The 14,227-nt window shown below is 35.1% G+C and overlaps 2 protein-coding genes across 5 annotated transcripts; one reads left to right on the plus strand and one right to left on the minus strand.

The window, feature by feature from the left end:
- Nucleotides 1-1,851: 1,851 nt before the first annotated feature.
- Nucleotides 1,852-5,369, plus strand: LOC111800777 (protein TONNEAU 1a-like). The gene is made up of 8 exons (XM_023684623.1): nucleotides 1,852-2,080; nucleotides 2,702-2,834; nucleotides 3,069-3,157; nucleotides 3,310-3,432; nucleotides 3,644-3,774; nucleotides 3,878-3,903; nucleotides 3,978-4,134; nucleotides 5,030-5,369. Exons 1-8 carry the CDS (start codon nucleotides 1,994-1,996, stop codon nucleotides 5,079-5,081), a joined length of 798 nt encoding a protein of 265 aa, XP_023540391.1. The 5' UTR covers nucleotides 1,852-1,993; the 3' UTR covers nucleotides 5,082-5,369.
- Nucleotides 5,370-5,834: 465 nt separating this feature from the next.
- LOC111800752 (interaptin-like) lies at nucleotides 5,835-10,072 on the minus strand. Of its 4 annotated transcripts, none has more exons than XM_023684588.1 (6): nucleotides 9,898-10,072; nucleotides 9,065-9,242; nucleotides 8,823-8,973; nucleotides 6,761-8,723; nucleotides 6,473-6,679; nucleotides 5,835-6,404 (listed from the first exon to the last, which is right to left on the minus strand). In XM_023684588.1, exons 2-6 carry the CDS (start codon nucleotides 9,168-9,170, stop codon nucleotides 6,087-6,089), a joined length of 2,745 nt encoding a protein of 914 aa, XP_023540356.1. In that variant the 5' UTR covers nucleotides 9,171-9,242; nucleotides 9,898-10,072; the 3' UTR covers nucleotides 5,835-6,086. The 4 variants fall into 4 exon arrangements, with proteins under 4 accessions (XP_023540356.1, XP_023540363.1, XP_023540380.1 ...); XM_023684595.1 differs by having other exon boundaries at nucleotides 9,993-10,063; XM_023684612.1 differs by lacking the exon at nucleotides 9,898-10,072 and adding an exon at nucleotides 9,586-9,891.
- Nucleotides 10,073-14,227: the final 4,155 nt, after the last annotated feature.

A 14,227-nucleotide genomic window follows, 5' to 3' on the forward strand; every position in this document is an offset into this window, starting at 1 on the left:
TAGGATAATTTTTTTAGACAAAATAAAAGTATATTTTTATTAATTTAGTCTATTTTATTAAATAAAAATAAATAAAATCATATAGACTAAATTCTTTAATTTAACAAAAATATATATATATATATATATATATATATATATATATATATATATACAAAGATTTTTCAAAATTATAAATCTATAGTATTTTATTTTAGTTATAATATGTATTTTAAAAGTGTATACTTAAAGTTCTAATATTTTAATTGATTAAGTTATATACAAAAAAAAAATAATAATAATTAGATTATATTAAATAAATCTATATAAATTGTTGTGGAGTCATATATTTAAAAGGTATTCCATTAATAATTAAAAAATGGACATAACTTCTGGTTAAAGTTTATTGGAATTTCAGAATAATTATCGATAATAAAGACAAGCGCTTTATTCTGTAATTTAATCCATCATTTGGGGTCTCAATTTTTTTACTTTATTCCATTGTACTAAGCATATAAAAAGAACCCTTTTGACGTTCCGGTGATTTAATATTTTTACAGTAAAAATACTTTTATAGCCCTGTTGAGTTCTTTGGTTATTTTTATTTATTTCGTTTTCATTCAGCCTATTTTTGTCATTTACGGGTTAAATTATAAATATACATTTATTTAATAAAAAATTATCATTTTTACTTTTTAACTGTTGGGGTTTTTCATTGAAATGATTTTATTTTTGTAAATTATAAATATTTTTACTAATGGATCATTTGTTTTTTTATTATACTTTTTACGCATTTTAAAAAATTAAATAAATTTTTAAAATTAAAAAAATGTAGATTTTATTTTTAGGAATCTTGATAAGAATTTATTTAAAAATAAGAATGTGATGTCTTGCATTGGTTGGAGAGGAGGAGAACAAACCACTATTTATTAGGGTGTGGAAACCTTCTCTCCTAGTAGACGCGTTTTAAAGTATTGAGGGAAACCCCAAAATAAAAAAACCAAAGAAAACAATATCTGCTAGCGGTGGATCTGGGTCGTTACAAATGGTATCAGAGCCAAATACCAAACAATGTGTTAGCCTTCTCGTTGTTCCTCGAAGGGGGGTAGACACGAGGCGGTGTGCCAGTGTAAGGACGCTAGCCCCAAAGGGGGGTGGATTTGGGGGCGGTCCCACATCGATTGGAGGAAGGAAAGAGTGTCAGTGAGGACGCTGGATCCCAAAAGGGGTAGATCTGGATCCCAAAAGGGGTAGATCTGGATCCCGCTGGATCCCAAAAGGGGTAGATCTGGATCCCAAAAGGGGTAGATCTGGATCCCAAAAGGGGTAGATTGTGATGTCCCACGTTGGTTGGGGAAGAGAACAAACCACCATTTATAAAGGTGTGGAAATTGTAATGTTCCACATTGGTTGGGGAGGAGAACAAACCACCATTTACAAGGGTGTGGAAACCTTCCTCCATCTGTGTTTTAAAGCCTCGAGGGAAAGCCCGTGTTTTAAAGGCTTGAGGGAAGGTTTTAAAGCTTTGAGGGAAGCCCGAAAGGGAAAGCCCGCGTTTTAAAGCTTGGAGGAAAGCTAAAAAAGGGTAGCAGTGAATTTTTTCTTTTACAAAGAAATAAAAAAAAATCAAATAGAATTTTTAAAATTTTCAAATTTTCGTCAATACCCTAAGAAAAAGAGAAATAGGTTGGTAAAGCATTTGAAGTACTTGGGCTTGAGGCCCACAGCCCAAACGACGAAAGAGTAATGTGGCCCATGATCGGTGAATGTGAAGGAATCTGCACCGTCCATTGGATCCCATAGTTTCTGTTTAAGTGACGGTCACGATTTCACGATTCGTTTTCACGAGTTTTTGCCTTGCTTTCAATTTTCCATCTTCCATTTCTGCTCTGGTGCTCCCATTTCATCCCCACCGCTCTCTATTTGATGTTCTCGCGCGCCTTCTTCACGTAGAGCTCGGGGAAAACTTCACATTGAACGTGGAAGCAGCGCAGCGAAGGAGGAGTGGACGAAGATGGACGATTATACGAGAGAAATGATGGACTTGAAGACCCTTGTCACTCGGACTCTCGAGAAGAAGGGCGTCCTCGCCAAGATCCGTGTAATTCCTTTACTTTTTCCGTCGCATTCTTGAATTTTAAGCTGTTGTTTCGTTCAGATTTTCATCTCTTCCGGCCGCTACAGATCTTCTACTCGTGTTATTTGTTCTAGATTTCTTGGAATTTGGGGGTACTTGTGCTGTTGGTTAGTGAGGACTACCGAATTAGATAGGTTAAAGCTAGGGTTTTGTTTCTACCTTCAGATTTGGAAGGACGTAGGATGGAGGACAGTGAATAATTCTTCGTCTTTCTCTTTTTTTAATGTTAAGCTGGTTGGAATTGCAATGCAATAACTTCGAAAATTGGATCACCCTCCTAAGCTTTCAGCTATATTTTATGAAATGAATTAGGGTGTTCTAGAGCTCTGGGATCTTGAACTGATTGAGAAGATAATTTCTTATATGTTCCCTGATGTAATGTTCTGTCTTTCAGCTTGTTCCCATTTTTTCATACGCTTCGATTATTATTCTCGAGTTATATTCAGCTTTGACATTGATCTGGTGTTAGGAGTCTTTATTATTTAATCGAAGTTCTTGAATTATCTCACCGTGCATTTATTTACTTCAGATGTCCTGTTCCATATAACAAATCATTTTTCCCTTCCTTCGTTTCCCTTTGGTTAGGCTGAACTTAGAGCTAGTGTATTTGAGGCAATTGAAGAAGAGGATCGTGTAATTGAGAAAGACGAAGGCTTGCCACCTGCATTACTTGGTAGTTGCAATGATCGAGCAAAACAGCTTCATGCTTCACCATCAGGTTCGACTACAAAATATTATAAAATCAAAATAATTTATGTTGTCCAGCTTGATATAATGTGCCCCAAGAAGTGCTAATGGGATTTTTATAGTGCCTTCCATTGGTTTATAGATAATTGAAGTTACAAATCTAAGATGTAAAATTTTCGTGTATAGGGTCCGATAAGGGTCAAGGGTGAACTGGATTATTTTTTAGTTTGATTCAGTACTTGAAGTAATCTAATTTTAATTGCAGGGAGGCTGCTTACTGCTCTAATATGTGAATATTTAGATTGGGCTCAGCTAAACCACACTCTAAAAGTTTATCTCCCGGAGTGCAATATGGTAATCGAGCACGTTGTCCCTTCATATGTTTCAAGTCCTACAATGACCCCCACACCCCCCGAGAAAAAAAGAATAGAAAAAAAGAGGAAATCAGACCCAAAAAAGAAGGATGTAAGAAGTAATATGAATTCTAATGTCTTTTAATTCTGCAGCAAAAAGATTCTTGGAAAGCTGAATTGAAGGAATTTAGTAGTAAAAACGGATACGATCTTAACAGAAATGGAGACAGTGGACCGTTGCTCTTGGATGTTCTTGAGGGATTCTTGAAATTTGAGGTTAGTTGGATCTTAACAGAAACGTTTGAATGTCTTAATTACAAAATTGAAATCTTCATGGTGTATATATTTCATATTATTATTTCATACAAAAAAAAAAAAAAAAAAAAAAAACAAAAANTACATTACGTGTATATTTCCCCTCTGCACTGGATAGCCAGATGTTTGCCTTGGGAACTTATCTTCTTCATCTTTTTGTTCAAAAAATCAGAACTTATCTCAAACAAGGGTTCCCGGAAGGAGAGTAACCACTTCAGAATCTGATTCAATGTCCAGTCACGAGTCCCGAAATAGTAGGAGACCTTCATCATCTGTTGTAGGGGGTTTACCTCCAGTAGGAAGGTGAATACCTGCCTGAACTAATAATATAGCTTCATTGCCTTCCCTTACCAAATTTTTACTACTTTCCTTTTTGCATTAACACTGTTGTATATTTTTATTTCAGAACTGGTGCTGGTTCACAGGCGTCTGGTAAGTCATGTAGCTATTTCATATGTGGTTATCTGCTTCCTCTTATTTGTTTATGTGATGATTTAAGCTTTCAGATAGGAGGGTAGGATCTTCAATGTCTGGTTATCGAAAAGATGAATACAGTTGGAGATACGATGGCAATGAGCTTCCTGAGGATGTAATCAGAGCCTCTGCTGCTTTGGAAAACCTGCAACTGGATCGAAAAGCTAGAAATCTAACCTCATCCTGGCGGTATGTGTGCATATTTACGCTTTCCTTTTCTTTTTCTGGAAAATTATGACTGTTTGATTGTGTGTGTATTTATTTTACTTTTTTGTCGTCAGAAAATTTCTTCTTAAAAAAAATATATACCTGCTTATTTGATTGAACTACCTCTTTCATTTAGATGAATTACTGTCCAAAACCCACCCACTACAAAATATGGTCATTTCCTTCAGTGTCCAGGTTTGAAACTCCATGTCCACAAAGTGTTTCATTCTGGTACAACACCCACCAACTAGGCTAAATACATGTTGGAAAAGCTTTAAATGGCATCGATGGTGTCAGCACTCCCCAGGATTCCAACCAGGGATTTTCAGCTTCCACAACCTGTGGAAAAGGGGGCACAGCCCTGAATGGGTGTGAAAGGAACTACAAGTTAAAACCCTGGGAGTTCAAACCTGCACTATCTTTCATCCCTGCGCCAAGAACGAACACGATTGAAAAAAAGTGAAGTTAGCCAGTTCTCTTACCAAGGAATTGCATCTAAACCTAAAAACCAAAACAAGGTGGTTTGCTCCTCTTAAAAGGAAATCTTCTGCTTGGAATATAGACATTTACACACTTGCACTACCTTTGTCTTCGAGGATCTCGCTATTCCTTGGAAGAGGCAAATAACAGGAGTTCGGCTGCAACTCAAAGGGGCGTTTAGCTCCATTAATCTCATCCTTCTTAGGACAAAAGAAAATTATTTCATCTCTGATTTAAAGGAGTGGTAGGGACAAAGGGGCATCACTCTGCCCCACCCATCTAGTAGTAAAAAAATTACCAACTCCCAATGGGGTTGAACTGCTTCCCATTTTCTTTAATTCCATTCAATTAACTTCTGTACGGCCTGTTATTCTAAAATCATATTTCTCTGTTGCAGACATGGGGGAGACGGACACAGTGAGGATGATAACAGAGGTGAACATATGTAACATTGAAGTCATGTATTCTATTTCTTAACCTGTCCACAATGATCAAGCGAGGGTAGTGTTGATGTCGAAGATTATGTAATTTGACGTGTTTAAAATGTTTGTTTAGTTTTACCCCTTTCTGTTACTATGGACTCTTTTTAATTCTTTTGACAAACTCTCAAGCCCTGCTGTAGTGTTTGATGTAATTGAGTGAGAAGAGAATGAAAAGGAGGCAGCCGTCCATCTTTGTGAGATCATACAAATAGCGTGCCTCCTTATTTCGTGTATCGATTTGGTGAGTATTTTTTAGATCTCATTCGTGGTTTTGACGAAATTTTACATTATATGTAAACGACGTGATAGTTGATGTGTAAAAATTTGTTTTGACCAATAACTTTACAATTCTTGCACATTGAGCTGATTCTCATCCTTTATTTTAATGAAAAAGCATCTGAGGGAAATTGGTCATCATCTGAATGATGGCAAAATACTAAAGTCCGCTGCATTAAGCCCTGCAATGATTAAAGATATGGTGCGGGGGGAATCTTTTTATACACAGCTATGTGCTTTTCATTTGCACTGTACCCTTACTTTTCCTTGTAATCTTTCGAACTCTAAATATCACCCTCTGCCTCTGTTTTTTGGAGTTCTATATGTTTCACTGTCCAGCAAATAATCACAGGTAAAAAGGAAACCAGCTTGGCCATAGTCCACAAAGAAGGAAGAAACACAGGTACTAAGAGTATCGATCCAATGTCGTACCGAAACCAAAGATTAACCATGATTTACCCTTCAAGTTTGTTTGATTGATCTTTTCTATTAACATTTGATAGGTTTACACACCAAATATAATTACAGTCGGAATCTTTTCCACCATTCTCTATCTATATATCTATCACTAATGCTAGTAGCAAAAAACATATCAGATTGTCATTTCAAAGCTTTGAAATTCAAAAGCACCTTGAAATAATGACTATGAACAGCTAGATCATCTAACTAACCGTAACCCGATTCTCTTGGTCTGTCTCATCGTACAAGAAACTCATCTGTAGATTCGATATTACCCAGAAGGTCAAAAGATTTGTTTCTCATGGAGTCTTTAAGAATCGTGATCTGACCTTCCCTGAGAAGTATGTCTTCCTCCAAGGATTCTATCTTCTTTTTCAATAGATTAACCTCCGAGTTAAGTAGCATATTCTCCTCATTGTATTGTTTCACTTGGTCCCACATCATATCCCTCTCCTCAGAAATCTTTGGCACGGTTCCCCTAATGATAGCCAATTCTGTGGTAGATTCTTCAAGGTCATTTTGTAGTTGGTTCACATTCTTATCCCTTCTCAGAATCTGTATCGATGAAAGTACTTTCTTTATATATGAATTGTTAAATCAAGAACTTACAATGTTGGAATTACCTGGAGTTCAAGATCTTTTAGCTTGTGTGTAATGCAGGATATGTTGTCCTGTGCATTTTGCACTTCGCATCTGAGAATATGGTTCGCTCTAGCTGCCGTTGCAATTTCAGCTTGCAGCTGCTCGATTTCCAGCTCCTTAGAGTAAAGCTTCTCTTTCACCAGACTCGTTAACAACCGTTCGGCTTTGAGCTCGGAGTTTAAAACATGCTGCAACAGAGAAAAAAAAAACAATAAATAACATGCCCTTATCAAACTTTACAAATCTAGACAGATTCTTAAATGAAATACCTCTGAAGCATCACAATTTAAATGCATTGACCCATCTGCATTGGTTTTCTTATGCAACAATGAAGATACTATCGATAAACTCCGTTTTAAGCTTTCGGTTCCACGCTTTAATCCTTGAACTTTCATCTCAGATTCAATGAAGTATAGCCCATCAAGATTGTTCTTCACCACCTCCATCCCCTGTATACTTTCTGAAAGGTAATGAACTTTCTCCTTGATGAATTCAAGTAATTCTGCACATAACTGGGAGCTTTCGTTTAACAATGTTAGCCCTTGATGTTGTAGACAATCAACCCGAGCTAACATTTCCTCATCCAGCTTGATGGTTAAGGCACCATTATCTTTCTCACTATTCTTTAAGCGATTGAAGATGCTTATGTTCTCGTGTCGAAGGGAATCAATTTCGAACCTGCAAGATTCTAATTCCCTTCTTAATCCCAATTCTACTCCAGTTAACCTTATTTGCTCCATCTGCAATTTTACGACTCGCTTATCGAACTTTTCAAGTTCTGAGCTCTTCCCTAATTCATGAGTAAACCTTTCCTGCAATCCATCGATTGTTTTCTGCTGGTCACAGCAGGTCCTCGTTAATCTTGTTGTTGCTTTATACAACTCCTTGCATTCTTTTTCCTTCTCCTCAAAATTTCTCTTAAAGGATTCTCTATCTTCTTTAGCAGTTTCGTACTTATCTTGCAAGTCGGAGAGATTCTGCATCAAAACTTGATTTTCGTCCCGAAATTTATCCATCATTATGGTCAAGTCCTTAACTTTTTGCTCTGAATTTGATATTAGGCTTCGATTCTCTGTGTCCCTCTCATTGATAAGAGAAACTTCCCTTTGTAGAGATACATTCTGCTCTGCTAGCTCCCGAACTCTTTCACGAAGCCTCTGTTCTTCCAACTGGTACTTTTCTAGTTTTAACGACCAGTCCTTCGACCTTCTGTCGAGCTCTATCTCCAGTTCTGACTGCAATTCAGTCTTTTCTCTATCCAGTTTCTTAGTTTGAGAATCCAATGTTTCCTTTGCCAGTCTCAGCTCTTCCTTTGCGGAAGCCCTTTCAATAATTTGGGACTCTAGAAGACTTAGAACCTCAAGTGCTAAGCTCATTTTCTCCTCAGAAAGATGTCTAATTGTCTGAACCAAACCCGAAACTCCGGTCCTCTGTTGAAGAAAGCTTTCCTGGTCTCGTTCTTCTCTGAAAAGCATGACTCTCTCCTTTGCCACCTTGATTCTCCTCTTGAGTTCCCCATCCATTTCCTCTTTGGTTTCAGCAAGGTTCAACACTTCACTATGATCTATTAAGTTCTGTCTATCTAAACCAGAATTCTCCATCTTATTTCTATTAATAGCTTCTGAAGGTTCATGAACTGAATAGAATTTCTGGGGTATGACATCCACATTGGAATCATACTCTTCACTTGCACACCTATCGAGTATATCGCCTACAGTGATTGGCATACTATTGTCGAAACCCTTCGGACTTGTTTTAGGAATCCCATGAGACTGGGAGAGTATCTCGATTAGATTCTTCGCTATGGTCCTTGGAGATTCATGTCCTAATCCATTTTCACCATACTTTGCAGGAAAGTGGTGATAATTTGAACTTGGGAATTCTTCAGATGGATGACTCATTGACTTTTCATTAATAACATGTTTTGGCGAAGTAGGTGCTATACTTCGACCACGTGGGGGTCGCCTCCGACTACCATGTCCAGGGTAATTTCTGGGAGGAATACAGTTTTGGGGTTTGCTTGATTCTACCTGTTGCTCTCCATTATCAATATACCGATCCAAGATTTTGCTCGAGACATTACCAGATGAAGCGGAAGAATTTCCTGAAGAATCACAATAGCTTCGGGACGACACAGCAGAACATGGTCTCTCTGTTACAGCTCCATAATCATTATAAATCATCTCAAATTGTTTTTCTCTACACTGTCTTCTTAATGGTGATGCTTGACGGCTAGAAATATCACAGGCAAGATTAATCAGTTTTAACTTATGGAGAGCACTAGGCAACAGATGCTCATCCTGTTCTTAAAAGATAACTCCTAAAGCTTACCGATTTGAACGTTCACATTGCTGATCTGAAGTGCCAATTAAGTTACTATATGCAGCTCCATTTTCATCTTTTAACCCAGAGGAACTCTTCTGCTTCCCACCGTCAAGCAACGATGCTGCGGACAGCGAGCGACTTCTTCTAAGACCAGTACCTGCATTCATTTCATCAATATCAGGTTCATTCATTCCTTCAGAATTTGGAGGAGAAGCTCTTGCAACTACAAGCAACATTGTTCAACCCACCCTCGAACGAATGCTCGAGATAATCTCGTTTTTCTGTTTTCGATGGAGAAACTTCAGTACTGCCATTGCTAGGTGCTGAAGATCTGAAAAAGAACAACTTCTTCATGTATGAAATCTAAACTGGATTTACTCGTCTGTGAATGTCTATGGACCCGTCTCCTGCTCTTCGCTACCAAGCCTTGCACAAAGAGAAAAAGATTAAGATTCTTAATGGGAACAAAGAACTATGGGAAGCAAAGCATTCATCCTACACAGTCATAAATTATGTGAGAGAAGTAGAAATGTAAGGATAAGTAAGAATTAAAATGAAATAGCCAACCAGGATCAAGCTACAAACAAGATTTCGCAAGAATTAAAGGAAAAAAAAAATGAATTACAATCGAGAAACCCTACAAATCTCATACAATCAGCGATCATCATCCACATATCAATTTGCACGACCTTTGTTTTTGGAAGGAATTGAGAGAGAGAGCAAAAAAAAGATGAGAAAAAAGGAAGAAGAAGAAGAAGAAGCTAATAACCTACTGAGCTCGGTCAAAAGGATGAACAACCAGCCTTCAGCGAACTAAAGGTTTATGCTAAAACAAAATGAACATCAAAAGATTGTATTGTCCCCACTAACCCTAGTTTCCGAAATCAACTCAGCGCATTTTACGGAAACCAAGCGCCAAGCAAAAAATTCTCACTCCGATTCTTTCCTTCTTCTCAAACAACAAAGTACCAACGCCAAATACTCTTCATCCAATAACAAATCAACCTTCGAAAACAGTAAGTTAAACGCAAAATCATCATTCGTCGTCAATTTCAAACAAGAACAATAGGCAGTGACTTACAAAGCGAAGAAATGTAAGATTCCGTTGAGCAATAGATTAAGAAAAACAGTCTGCTAAAAACTCCAAAATTCGCAGTTTAGGGGATCGAAAAGCACCGGAGAGAAGAAGAGTTGAAGGCGAAAAGTGGCCGGCGACGGCGAGAGAAGCAGCGGAGTTGTTGGAGGAGGAGGAGCGATGGAAGCAAGTAGTGTAATAGGTGGGCTTTTGTAAAGGGAAAGGGTAATTTTGTCAAATCGGAATAATTCAAAAGTTTCGGTTATGCTGAATGATAGAGAAAGGAGGCGCGGGCTTTATTTGGATTTAATCCTCTGTTGTCGACTTCATTTCAACTTTCATTTATTTTATTACTTTTAAATTTATATCTTATTTGGGCAATTTTTTTTTTCTTTAATTATTCCTGCTCTTTGATATTTTTAAATATTTGTTATTATTTTATATATATATATATATATATATATATAAATAAATCTTCGGTCGAGTTCACAATCAAACCCAACTTATACTATATGTTCGAGTTAGGTTAGGTCGAGGTCATTTTTTTTTAAATTATTGTTAAAAAAAATCCTTCGAAATACACATATTACACTAATAACTAAAACCTCATAAAACTCAAATATCAAACATTTACAAGTCACAACGCATTACTAACATCGGTTACAAATGTCAAATATTCTTAATTTTCATAATAAGTAAGATAGGGTTGAGTTGTAATTTTATTCTCGAGCTAGTTGGGTTGACCCGACTAAAAAATGTCAATATGTGAACGAAGTAGAATTTTGGTTTTTAAAAAATTCAAGACAACCAAAATTGGAAAATAAAATCTAACCGAACCGAACCCAACCTTTATAATTGGTTGGGTCGTTTAGATTGGTCAAAGTTGTCTAGTCATATGAACACTTTTCAAGTTACCACCTTGTAGATCTAGTGTCGTTAAAATATTTATGAAATGTCAATAATTTTGTCAACAGTTATCACGTCAAAATGTGAAAATTATAATTTATCGTCTAAAAAAGAGAAAAAGGGAAAAACGACAATAATTTAAAATATTTAAATTAAAATAAAAGCCTATAAGTTATTTAAAATTAATTTAAATTTACAACTATAGACAGGATTATAACCAAAAACATTAGACAAAAAAGAAAAAATATATATATATATATATAAATAAATAATTAATTAATTAAGACAGCCTCTTTGGATCTTGTACAGTTGTCTAATTTTCTTATTAAAAAAAGTTGTATAATTATAATAATAAATAAATAAATAATTAACCTTCCAGCTCCCTCCTGATTCATGGATAGCACTATACTAATTAAATTTGTGATTTAAAAAGATTAAATAAATAATTTATTAATATTAGTTCTAAAACCTTTATTAATTAATATGATTATGAAATAAAAATATTGGAGATAATTTAATACGTATATGGAATAATCATAATGTTGGCGATGCTTCAATTCTTTATAGGTGAGAAGTTAAATTATTTGAATTTCATAAACAACAGTATAAATAGTGACAAATTGACAGTTACTTATCTCATTGATTTATTCAAATTCAATAATTGAATAATTGGACTCTTATTTATTTCCATTTTAAATCTTTAAATCAACTTCCATGTCTGGCTTACTCTAACAAAGGATGAGCAAAAATGGAATATAAAGTTTTATAGTATAATTAAATAATTTTCAATTGGTAAAATATTTCTTATTTGGTATTTTGTTTTTTTTTTCATTAAAACGAGTGACCACACAAATTTAATTCATAGACGTTTTGAAACAAAATTATTTTAACAAAATGTAGTAAAATGAAACTAAACAAAATACGTATTAGTTTGGTAATGGTCGAAGCAGAAAACTCGGTTTGGGCAAGAATCTCATTTTTTGGTAGTACGAAGAGGGAATTGGCCCAAAAATTGGATAGGGGTCGAGACGCACTCGGGCATCGGCAACTAACTCAAGCTCCCTTCGAACCGCGCAAAATGGTCACCTATTATACAACTCACTGATTCTACCGGGGTGGGGATACCTATTATTCGTTGGTGTAAATTAAATGACATATGATTTAGAAAACTAACATATAAAAAAAAAAAAAAAAGATAGAAATCGTATTATTAAGGTATTTGTAACAACTCACGTGAGGAATTCACATACAACACTTGGTAAACCCAACATTTCCCTATATGTGAGGAATTCACATACAACACTTGGTAAACCCAACATTTCCCTATATGTGAGGAATTCACATACAACACTTGGTAAACCCAACATTTCCCTATATGTGAGGAATTCACATACAACACTTGGTAAACCCAACATTTCCCTATATGTGAGGAATTCACATACAACACTTGGTAAACCCAACATTTCCCTATATGTGAGGAATTCACATACAACACTTGGTAAACCCAACATTTCCCTATATGTGAGGAATTCACATACAACACTTGGTAAACCCAACATTTCCCTATATGTGAGGAATTCACATACAACACTTGGTAAACCCAACATTTCCCTATATGCAATGCGATGTGACCGAGTATCTTACTTGTCTTGGACTGCTTTCACGTTTTGAAAATTTGCATTCCAAGAGGTCACCTAATGTAAAATGTTTTCCGGTCAAGAACACTTAAATATCAATTCTCCAAGCATTTCTTTAAGTACAATTTCATATTTTCAAGATAATTGACATGTGAAGATAATTGACATGATAATTGACATTTGAAGGTGGTCTCAATCATTCATGTACCTTTCTAGTAAATGTTACACTATTACTGGATCACAACACATACATTTACTACTTCCACCAAAACTACAACCGGCGATCAAATTAAAAAACCCAATTGCATTAGCATTCATAATATCAAACCATATCCACTTTTTGGCTGTTCGTAGCATACATCAAACTGAATTCATAATCAACCCGAATTCATCTCGAAATCTTTACAAAATAGACTAATTTTTCTCTCAATATCACCACCACAATTCGATTTACATACACAAAGTAAATTGGGACAATAAAAGCATACATATGCACGGCTTTACAAAATAATCGACATCCTACGCATGCGAATAAAAAATTACTAAGGACCAAATCATTTTCAAGGATTTCGAGACAGTAATGGTTCCAATTGAGGGTCAATTTCATTAGAACTTGGAAGCTTTTGGAAGCCTGACTCTAATTGGCTCACTGATAAATCCTCATTTCTAGACTTCACTAACCTTTGGATATAGGTCGATGCATCATTTGGAGAAGAAACTGGTCTCGTGGTTGTTTCCTTTAGGCTCTCCACATGCTGAAGACAAACTTGAACTGCATCATGAACTCTAACAAAAAACCACTCCTTCCCGATAAGCTCAACAACGCCAGATCTTGAAAATGTAAGTAGAACATCTCGATTCGGATTGGAAATGGNATTTGTTATTATTTTATATATATATATATATATATATATATAAATAAATCTTCGGTCGAGTTCACAATCAAACCCAACTTATACTATATGTTCGAGTTAGGTTAGGTCGAGGTCATTTTTTTTTAAATTATTGTTAAAAAAAATCCTTCGAAATACACATATTACACTAATAACTAAAACCTCATAAAACTCAAATATCAAACATTTACAAGTCACAACGCATTACTAACATCGGTTACAAATGTCAAATATTCTTAATTTTCATAATAAGTAAGATAGGGTTGAGTTGTAATTTTATTCTCGAGCTAGTTGGGTTGACCCGACTAAAAAATGTCAATATGTGAACGAAGTAGAATTTTGGTTTTTAAAAAATTCAAGACAACCAAAATTGGAAAATAAAATCTAACCGAACCGAACCCAACCTTTATAATTGGTTGGGTCGTTTAGATTGGTCAAAGTTGTCTAGTCATATGAACACTTTTCAAGTTACCACCTTGTAGATCTAGTGTCGTTAAAATATTTATGAAATGTCAATAATTTTGTCAACAGTTATCACGTCAAAATGTGAAAATTATAATTTATCGTCTAAAAAAGAGAAAAAGGGAAAAACGACAATAATTTAAAATATTTAAATTAAAATAAAAGCCTATAAGTTATTTAAAATTAATTTAAATTTACAACTATAGACAGGATTATAACCAAAAACATTAGACAAAAAAGAAAAAATATATATATATATATATAAATAAATAATTAATTAATTAAGACAGCCTCTTTGGATCTTGTACAGTTGTCTAATTTTCTTATTAAAAAAAGTTGTATAATTATAATAATAAATAAATAAATAATTAACCTTCCAGCTCCCTCCTGATTCATGGATAGCACTATACTAATTAAATTTGTGATTTAAAAAGATTA

This window comes from Cucurbita pepo, chromosome LG01 (genome assembly GCF_002806865.2).
Source record: "Cucurbita pepo subsp. pepo cultivar mu-cu-16 chromosome LG01, ASM280686v2, whole genome shotgun sequence".
Lineage (NCBI taxonomy): Eukaryota > Viridiplantae > Streptophyta > Magnoliopsida > Cucurbitales > Cucurbitaceae > Cucurbita > Cucurbita pepo.